This window comes from Cucurbita pepo, chromosome LG14 (assembly GCF_002806865.2).
Source record: "Cucurbita pepo subsp. pepo cultivar mu-cu-16 chromosome LG14, ASM280686v2, whole genome shotgun sequence".
Lineage (NCBI taxonomy): Eukaryota > Viridiplantae > Streptophyta > Magnoliopsida > Cucurbitales > Cucurbitaceae > Cucurbita > Cucurbita pepo.
In genome coordinates, this window is record NC_036651.1 from 2,190,030 (window position 1) to 2,199,876 (window position 9,847).

At 37.8% G+C, this 9,847-nt stretch overlaps 2 protein-coding genes across 6 annotated transcripts; one reads left to right on the forward strand and one right to left on the reverse strand.

The window, feature by feature from the left end:
- The first annotated feature begins 664 nt into the window (after positions 1 to 664).
- On the forward strand, positions 665 to 4,825 carry LOC111810612 (E3 ubiquitin-protein ligase CCNB1IP1 homolog). 2 transcript variants are annotated; one of them, XM_023697341.1, is made up of 6 exons: positions 665 to 758; positions 2,988 to 3,096; positions 3,217 to 3,289; positions 3,530 to 3,575; positions 4,180 to 4,447; positions 4,528 to 4,825. In XM_023697341.1, the coding sequence occupies exons 2-5, from the start codon at positions 3,036 to 3,038 to the stop codon at positions 4,378 to 4,380; spliced, it is 381 nt and encodes a 126-aa protein (XP_023553109.1). In that variant the 5' UTR covers positions 665 to 758; positions 2,988 to 3,035; the 3' UTR covers positions 4,381 to 4,447; positions 4,528 to 4,825. The 2 variants fall into 2 exon arrangements, with proteins under 2 accessions (XP_023553109.1, XP_023553110.1); XM_023697342.1 differs by lacking the exons at positions 2,988 to 3,096; positions 3,217 to 3,289.
- Positions 4,826 to 6,342: 1,517 nt separating this feature from the next.
- LOC111809988 (trifunctional UDP-glucose 4,6-dehydratase/UDP-4-keto-6-deoxy-D-glucose 3,5-epimerase/UDP-4-keto-L-rhamnose-reductase RHM1) lies at positions 6,343 to 9,544 on the reverse strand. Of its 4 annotated transcripts, none has more exons than XM_023696504.1 (3): positions 9,429 to 9,544; positions 7,157 to 8,732; positions 6,343 to 7,073 (listed from the first exon to the last, which is right to left on the reverse strand). In XM_023696504.1, the coding sequence occupies exons 2-3, from the start codon at positions 8,717 to 8,719 to the stop codon at positions 6,624 to 6,626; spliced, it is 2,013 nt and encodes a 670-aa protein (XP_023552272.1). In that variant the 5' UTR covers positions 8,720 to 8,732; positions 9,429 to 9,544; the 3' UTR covers positions 6,343 to 6,623. The 4 variants fall into 4 exon arrangements, with proteins under 4 accessions (XP_023552272.1, XP_023552276.1, XP_023552274.1 ...); XM_023696508.1 differs by having other exon boundaries at positions 9,367 to 9,543; XM_023696506.1 differs by lacking the exon at positions 9,429 to 9,544 and adding an exon at positions 9,032 to 9,224.
- Between the last annotated feature and the right edge of the window lie 303 nt (positions 9,545 to 9,847).

A 9,847-nucleotide genomic window follows, 5' to 3' on the forward strand; every position in this document is an offset into this window, starting at 1 on the left:
TCTCGACGTTCTTCTACTTCAATTCTTTTAATTTTTGTAGGATTGGTCTCGTTCAAACGTGGTATCAATTCATCCATATATCCCTTATTTACTCAGACATTACATAATATTTCCTAAACTGAGTGAACCTAGTGACTCGTTCACTTAAGAGTAAGTCGGCTGTACTCGTTCCCCATCAGAATCATTTTTCATTACCGATGAAGAACTCGAGAGTCGAGTAAAGTGTCAATGGTAGGGCCTCGAGGTAGTTGTCCCGTCTCTTTTCCACCATTTCGTGTGATTTATAGTCCCACACAATTTCAAAGGACAACATTGGTCGTAAAGCTATTTCGTCGAGTGTGCGATCATGACGGGACTTGAGGAAGAATTCTCAGGTAACTTCATGCCCCCGGTTCCCACATATGGAGGGCCGAACTCCTCGGGTACTCCTTATGCGCTAACGTAAAAGTCCAATCGAGCAATGTCACGTGGAGGTAATGGTCTAGCACTCTCTAGTTGGCTAATACATGAAACTTTTTTTTTTTTTTTTTTTTTTTTTTTTTTTTTTTTTTTTTTTTTTNGTAACAGAAAATAGCAACACGGAAGAACATTTCCCGCCAAATTCGATCTTCTATTCATCGACCGCTTTCGAGGTTTTCGATTTCTCTTTTCTTCAGTGTTTTCAAGCGTTCATGCTCTGATTGTTCAGATTCGCATTTCTAATTGAACACGGGAGAAGGCTGAAGATCGGGACCGTATTTGTTTCCGAGGATTTCGAGGTATAATTGCTTCTACTTTGAATCTCACTGTAATTTTTATTTCAAGTAGTTATTGTGTGATCAGAGAGCATTTTCCAAGTTCCGACTTGATTTCGAGTGAAATGATATTTCTTGTTTCTAAGTTCCATTTTCTTTTCGGCTGCATTTGATTCACTTTCATCCAGATCTGCAGGTTAATTGTTGTTTGTTAGCTTATTAGCTCGAAATCTGGAAATTATTGTTGTTCCAGTTTCCCTTGTGATATTCGGGATTTCTACCATTTCCCCACTATATTTGGGGAAATAAGTGGAGGTAGAAAGAAAAGCTTGGAACTATCGATTAAACCTGATAGCTTCCCCGTTGATTTTTTGTTTGATTGATTAAACATTTTTAGTTTACTCGTATCTTGTCCCCACTACATTAGCACCATTTATTACTTGAACTACAGAACATGAGGTAGAATCACAGGCTTTTTTTTGTCTTCTAATTGAAGCTATGACGGATTTTTGTGAATTTAGTGGGCCTTGCATTTCCGGCAATTGCAAATGGTTTGTCCGATCTCTTCATGTTAAAAAAGAAAACTGTTTGACTCCGATATATCTTTTTGTGTGGACTGGAATTTTCGATTTATAATGTACGCCGAGAATAATGGAATTATGTTGGGAACAAGTACAGCTGTTGCATTCAAGTTCTTTGGCTGCTATTTCATATTTTCATTACAAAGATCTCGGCTTATCCTCCTGCCCATGAACATCTTAAAACAATAATATCCGGATATTAAGATTATGAGTACTCTGTTGAGGATTGCTAATTTAAGGAAGGAGGATGAGTTTATAAAGAATACATCTCTATTAGTAAGAGGCCTTTTGAAGAAATCTAAAACAAAGCCACGAGAGCTTATACTCAAAGTGGACAATATCATACTATTGTGGAGGTCTGCGGTTCCTAACATGTATCAGAATCATGCCCTTAACTTAGCCATGACAATAGAATCGTCAAATGTCGAAAGAAAAAGTTGTGAGCTTTGACGATGTAGTAAAAATGTGACTTAGGTGTCGAACAAAGGGTGTACTTTGTTTGAGGGCTCCAAAGAAGGAGTCGAGTCTCGATTAAGGGGAGACTGTTCGAGGACTCCATAGGCCTCATGGGAGGATCTATGTTATACTTTGTTCGAGGAGAGGATTGCTGAAGATTGTTGGGAGGGAGTCCCACGTTGGTTGGTTAATTTAATGAATGATCATGGGGTTATAAGTAAAGAATACATCTCCATTGGTACGAGGCCTTTTGGGGAAACCAAAAGCAAAACTGTGAGAGCTTATGCTCAAAGTAGACAATATCATACCATTATGGAGGTCCGCGGTTCTTGTTTTCGTCAAAATCCAATCAGTTCACGATGTTACTGGTTCTATTACTTCCATTCACGAGGAATTTCTGTCCTTTTATACATGGCTGTAGAACCTGTAAAGAACTGCTGTTCGCAGAATTTTTTGGACTAAATGAGAAAATTTGTTGCAGTTCGGTATGAGAAAACTGAAGTATCATTATATCCATCACTTCGATGTTAGTGATTCGTGTTAAGAAAAAACCACTAGAGTTCTTATAGCAAGTAGAACTTTGTCTTTGTGGGTAGGGTGGAAGCATTAAGTGGAAGCCATCCACTGATATCCTCTTACTATGAAAAGTGCTTCTGGTATTCACATTTATAAACATCATGCATAATTTGCAGTCTTCAAAATTATGTATGGTGGTCTGATTTTTATTTGATTTCTGACTCATAGTGAACAATGAAAGCTTGGATCGCTGATATTTTCTCAACTTGGATTAACGTAACTTGCAAATTTTCTTTCTTTCAATTTTTGATCGACTGATGAGATGAGAGGGAACTGACTGTTGACTTCTAACAATCGAGAGAAAATCGTTCGACGGATGAAAAACGGCGGAAGAAAATTTGTTGGAAGAAGAAAATAACAGAAAAATAAGAGAAAGAGAGAGAGAAAGTATGCGTTGAACACGATAGATTTCCTTTCTGAGTACTTCTCACTCACTTTAATTGTGTGGGTTTAAAGTTACCTAAAAAATAGTTAACTAAAAATTCACTCTCACTAATAAGTAGATAAGTAGAGATTTATCTATCACTCTCCCTAATAAGTAGGGATTTATCTAACACTGACTAACTAGAACTACTGTCTGTCAAAAACTTTGGCATCTTTTACGTGGTAAGATTTTCATTACAGTCTACGATTTCCTTAGCATTCCATAGAATTAGAGGTTACTTCTGAAGGTTCATTATGAAATGCAATGCTTGCTGGAGGGCCACTTGAAGGGCGAGCTATCTCCACAACTTGTGGTCACCTGTTGTGTATCCTAAGCTCGTAAAAAATTTCATTTTCTATTGTTTAATTTTGTGAAATATTTGACCTATTATTAGTAGTACATGTAAGAGGTCTTGTTGGATAAATTGTTCCTTAACGGTGTAAAGGCACAGAAGATGCAACCAAGATCCTTAGCAATGATGGAGCATGCCCCATTTGTGATCAAGTTCTTTCTAAAAGGTGAAGGCTTTGTTATTATGAAGTTTCGTACTCTTCAAACAAGGTTTGCATTAGTTCCCAGTGCACAATTGAAGAAAAAATGGAAACGTAGCTTTATCACGAGCAGACCAATCCTTCATATCAACTTCTTAGAAAATTGTATTATCGCCATTTAGACAACTATTTTTCCATGGGTTTACAGATTCATTGATCACATGGTTTAATTTTCTCTTACGTACGGTTTCTGTTTCTGTTTGGCAGCCTCATGAAACCTGTGGATATCAATCCAAACGATGAATGGGTCAATGTAAGTGTTTTCTTAAAAGGATTGTATTTAGCTTGCTTAAGTCGTTTAGACTCTTCTAGCTTTCTCAACCTTTTCCTTGTGTATTACTTTAATGCTGGCATTCGGTTGGCCGGTATATCTCCTCAGATATGTATCCTTTAGAATGAATAATGATCGCTACGTGATATGTATCCTCGAATAGCCTCCCCTTAATCGAGTCTCGACTCTTTCTCTAGAGCCCTCAAACAAAATATACTCTTTGTTTGATACTTGAGTCACTTTTGACTACACTTTCGAGGGTCTCAACTTCTTTGTTCGACATTTGAGGATTCTATTAACATGGCTAAGTTAAGGGCATGCCTCTGATACCATGTTAGGAATCACGACCCTCCACACTGGTATGATATTTTCCACTTTGAGCATGAGCTCTCATGGCTTTGTTTTTGGCTTCCCAAAAGGCCTCAAACCAATGGAGATATATTATTTACTTATAAATCCATGATCTAACCCCTTAATTAGCTAACGTGGGACTCCCTCCCAACAATTCTCGACACAAATAAATCTAAAGCAATCATGCTTCTCTGTTCTAGTATTTTTCCAAAATAAGTTGACTTATTTCTTGCAGACTGGCTGGTTTCCGCTCCTGAAACTCCAGGGCCAAGAGAAGACATATGGCCGGCAAGACAAAACAGCGGGAACTCTAGTCACTTCGACATCTCCGTTGGATCACCGGCAAAACAAGCTGCTCCAATGGCAATGGAAGCTGGGAACAGAAGAGCTGGAGCTCACTCCGCGTCTGGAAGTGGAGCTGGCAACCCCTCCATGACTCTACGCAACTTCATTTTGTCCCCAATCAAACGACCTCAGCTCTCTCGTCGCCCTCAAATGTTCACGTAAGTAACAATATCAATCGTTTGCTCACATGAAAATGAAATTTAAGCTCAAAACTTCGTTAAAAATATTCTCATTGTAGATTTTGAGATGGAAGGTAGTGAGGTGACATTTGGTGGCCAAAAGGGCAGATCAATTCGCTGGCTTTAAGGTTCTTTCTTCTTTCTTTTGGTAGTTTTGAAGCCATTTTTTTAGGATAACACTGAAGAAATAGGATGCAATTTCTTTGTTCTTTTTTATTTTTCCTTCTTGCGGTTCATGAACCATCTAATATTACGTAGATTAACTTCCACCACTTATATACCCCCGAAAAGATATGATATAAATGTGGCTGTAATGACTTCACAAAATGGCAGTACAATGCCAGAGCAGAATTTCTAGCTGGTTGCCCATACTATAATACTCCAAATCAGATACTACTGGCCCATTCAACCATTTGGAAGGACAATTTCTTTAGAGCTTTCCTTCCCTATATTACTTGAAAACCTATTGAAAACTGTGAGAGGATTGGGGAGGAAAACGAAACAAGAATTTCTTCCAAATAGACAAGTTTTAGAAACTTTGAGGGGAAGCCCGAAAGGAAAAGCGCAAAGAGGATAATATCTGTTAGCGGTAGGCTTGAGCTGTTACAAATGATATAAGAGTTAGACACTGGACGATATGCCAGCGAGGAGGCAGAGCCCTATAGAGGGTGGACACGAGGGGGTGTGTCAACAAGAATGCTAGACCCCGAAGGGGGTAGATTGTGAGATCCCACACCGATTGAGGAGGAGAACGAAACATTCTTTATAAGGGTGTGAAAACCTCTCTTTAACAAAACTTCGAAGGGAAGCCCAAGAAAAAAAAGTCTAAAGAGAACCTGCTAGCGATAAGTTTCTTAAGTTTACTCAAAAGTTTAAAGATTTGAACTTGGGGTCTCCGAGCCGCACCACACCACGCCACGCCGCCTCATAACAACTCAACAAGGAAAAAAAAAAAAAAATTTAGACCTAAAAATATTCTCACACATCAAAAGTTAATGCATCAGAATGGAGAACAGGGTTGAAGAAGTTGGTATGAAATAAGTTATGGGTGAAATTATTATTAAAATTAAATAGATTTTTTTATACTAAACTTAATATATATATATATATATATATATATATATATTATATATTATTTTTTTATTAATTTGTTTTTATCTAAGTATCTTAAACAAAATCTGGAATGAAAAAACTTATAAACGAATCAATAATTGTTGGTGTATGATTCGTTGGAGAGGTGAGGTTTAAATCTTTATTATCAACGTGAAACACGTGCTTCTTTTGCACATTGTTCAATGTTCTACCCCTTGGGACATGTTTAAAACAACACGTAAATTTCAGCAACCTTACCTTATTATAAAAAATATTGCAATTATGTTTCATTAAAATAACCACTTCTTCTTTTGCTTATGTTTTAAAAAATTAATGATTTACATTATAAATAATTGAATTTTATATGTAATAAGATCCTAATTTTTCGATTCCATGTCTAATAAATATGCAAATTGTAAAAACAGGAGTAGAATGAATCGCGAAATATTAAGATAATACAAAATTTATTAAATAAAAAATTATAAATTTTAATATTTTTTTTAAATTCAAAGATCAAATATAGCACTTATTGTTCAAAAAAATGAAAAATAAAATCTAATTTTAATTTTATCTCAAAAAATTCATTAACTTAAAAAGAAAAGTTAAGTGATTTTCTTTTTTCTCAATTAAATTTAAGCTCGGATTGACAACATTATTTGTTTTATTATTTACTTTTTAAGAATGTTTTTAAAATCCAAGCTAATTTATAACCAAAATTTGTTTTTATTTTAGAAATTTAACTATAAAAAAAAAAACTAAATAATTATTAAAGAAAAAAGAAAGGGGAAAAAATCAGCAAAATTAATAGCATTAATTCATAGGATTTGAAACTTAATACAGACTGGCATTCCTAAAAAATACATCATAAGGTGGACTGAAGAATATAACCCTTCACCTTCTATTGCAGCGCAGCAGAGCAGAGCAGAGCAAAGCAGAGACAATAAAATTTAATTATGAGCGAAAAGCAAACATCATCACAGACAAAATGTGACAATCATAAGCATAAATAACTAATGCAGAATGCAATTATGAATAATCCTAAGTTTCTAAGCATTGAAACTTATCAGGCCGAGGTTTTCTTGTTCGGTTCGAAGACGTACTTGATCAACGACTCCTTGATCCCGAGCAGCTCTGGGAACTCCTTTTTCAACTTTGAAGCATCCATCTCATTGTTGCTTCTAGGGGCTACAATTACCTTTGCTTGTTCTTCCAGAGTGAAGTTAGCCCACTTGAACTCGGGGTCGATGTATTTCTTGTACATTTCGAGGATCTCGTTATGACTCACAACGCCAGGGTTTGTGAAGTTCCAGATGCCTCTCAAGTTTCGCTTTGCCATCTCGATCGAAATGGGCAGAAGTTCATCCAGGATGGTCATGCTGTTTGGGATGTTAACGACCTTGTTGTAGCGGGAAATCTTGGTGATGAAGTTGCGTGGGTTGTTCAAGTCGGATGATATCGGCATCCGAACTCGGAGGGTGCAGACGTTGTCATATTCTTTCAGAAGCTCCTCCACCTGCAATCAGAAATAAAGATTAGCAAGAGATATAATCACAACACACCAGAAAGATGAAAGTTCTCATGAATATGTGTACGTACCATGGCCTTGGTTTTTGAATAAAAGGAACCAATGAAATTTGGCTTGTCCTCCTCCTTAAATCCAATGCCAGAACCCTCTGGATGTTGAGTGTTGTACTCAAAGATACAGCCAGTGGCAAAGTTCATCATCAAGAGCCCGTGCTCCCGGCAAACATCAGCTAAAGTTAAGGTTCCAGCGACATTGGCTCGAATCGTTTCGGTTTTGTGAGATTCACACCAATCAACATTGGGTCTCCCTGTCACTCCAGCAGCATTGAAAACATGGGTTGGTTTAATATTCTGAATATCTGCCAAAAGCGACGCTCGATCCTCCAAACGTCCTTTGCCATATGCATAGGCAATGCCTTGTTTATCACATAGCTGTCCAAGAAGGCCTCCAATCCACCCTGTCCTACCATATATCAAAAATTTCAAGGATGACTGGCGAGGAGAGCCTGGATTTCTGGAAGTTGGGACAACCATCTTAGTGTTACTTGAAACGAAAGCAGCCGGTGCTACCTCTTCAGACCCTTCAAAGTGCCTCTCGACTCCACCGGGCATCATTAGCATTCTAGGATGTGGCAGCAAAGCCCCAGAGACATCACCCCACCAATCAGGGTTCTTGGTGTACCATTCGATCGTCTTCTTGAGCCCTTCTTCCCACGTCGTACGTTCTGACCATCCCAAGATCTTGAGTTTCTCATCATCCAAGAAATACCTCTGATCATTAAACGGTCTGTTTTCGACAAATTTGATGCTTGCCTCTGAATCCATTTTAAACAGTTTACATATATCTTGGGCAACATCTATAACCCTTCTCTCCTTCTTTGTCCCAATGTTATAAACATGGCCAACCTCCCCTTTGTGAAGGATGACTTCAAAAGCCTCAGCAACATCCTCACAGTACAGGTAGCTCCTAACATTAGAACCATCTCCATGGATTGGAAGAGACTGGCCTCTCATTGCCAAAAGAATGAACTTTGGAATTAGCTTCTCAGGAAACTGATTAGGTCCATATACGTTGTTTCCTCGGGTCGTAATCACAGGTAACCCATATGACCTGCCATATGCCATAACAAGCATTTCAGCTCCAGCTTTTGTTGCAGAGTATGGATTTGTTGGGAGGAGTTGGGAAGCCTCATGGTTTCCCACAACAGCATCCTCATCTGTTTCTCCATACACTTCATCGGTACTAACGTGGATGAACCGTCGAATCTGTCCAGTGACCTTGCATGCTTCTAAAAGAACATGTGTACCATAGATGTTATTCTTCGTGAACTCGAAACTATTACCAAACGAGTTGTCAACATGAGTCTGGGCAGCAAAGTGCATAATCGTGTCGATGGACTCGGTAATTAGGAGATAATTGACAAGGTCAGCGCTGCCAATGTCCCCCTTGACGAATTTGAAGTTGGGAGATGGTTTAGATGGAAGAAGATTCTTCAGATTTGAGCAATAATCAAGCTTGTCAAGAACAACAATTTTGTAGCCAGGATAGTTCCTGACTAGTCTGTTAGCAACATGGGATGCAATAAATCCAGCAGCCCCAGTAATGAGGATGTTCTTAGGAGTGTGTGTAGCCATGTCAATGCAACTTCTGCACAGGACAAATCCAGAACATAAGATCACAAACCGTAAACAGCAAAAGAGAAAGAGAACACAAAATTTAAACTATATTTAAGAACAAAAGAACGGAAACTCAATCCTAAAGTTCCAGATCTAAAAAACTTCAGCCAACAAACCAATTCAATGGCGGTAGCAGAGAAGCGGCAAAAGAGAGAAGAAGAAACTGAAGCATACTAACAAAACTATGATCATGATTAAACAAGAGATCATAATCAACAGAACTTCAATTTACTTCACAAACATCAAAAACGTCCCTGATCAAGAACTAACCATCAGATCCGATCTCCGTATATTCCCAACCAACGATCAAAATTCTAAAAGAAAAACGTCCGAAGTATAAACCATCATCCAAATCTGAATCACGACAATTCGATCCACCATTCATAGAATAACGACTAATCACCAAAAGAAAATGCATAGCACGCAAGAAATCACCAAATCCATCACGGATCGAAATGGAAACAAGAACCACAGAGATCCCAATACACCTTTCCCAGCTAAAAAACGACTCCCCATTTCCCCAACAACATGAAAAGACAAAAAAAAAAAATTACAAACGACATAAACAAAAAAGGTTTCATCAAAATGATGATAGTTCAACTTACAGATTCCGATTCGAGAATTCAAATGACAAATCTAGAAAGAGAGAGAGAGTGGAAGTAGGTACCTCTTCTAGAGAGAGAAAAGAGGGTAGAGAGAGAGATCTTCGGGACAAAGAAATGGAAGAGAAAACCAGAGACGAATTGCGAGAGCAATGGGGGGCGAAAGAACAGCGTTTTTTCTCTTCTTTATAAATACGTCCCAACTCGATGAAGGCTGGAGACAGTTAAGGGGAGCCAATGAATAGTGAAATGACGAAATTACCCTTCCCATTTTCATTTATTTACAGCATTACGCGTTCCCCACCGGTAAATTGAAACAATAATCGCCTGCAGTCGGCCGCACGAACTTTCGTGGGTCCACGGAGGAAGAGGAGAGGGAACTTTTTTTTTTTTTTTTTTTTTTTTTTTTAAATTAATAAATAAATTCATTTTATTTTTTAAATTACTTGAAAATTAAGCTACTACCTTCCTTTTGACTTTTGAT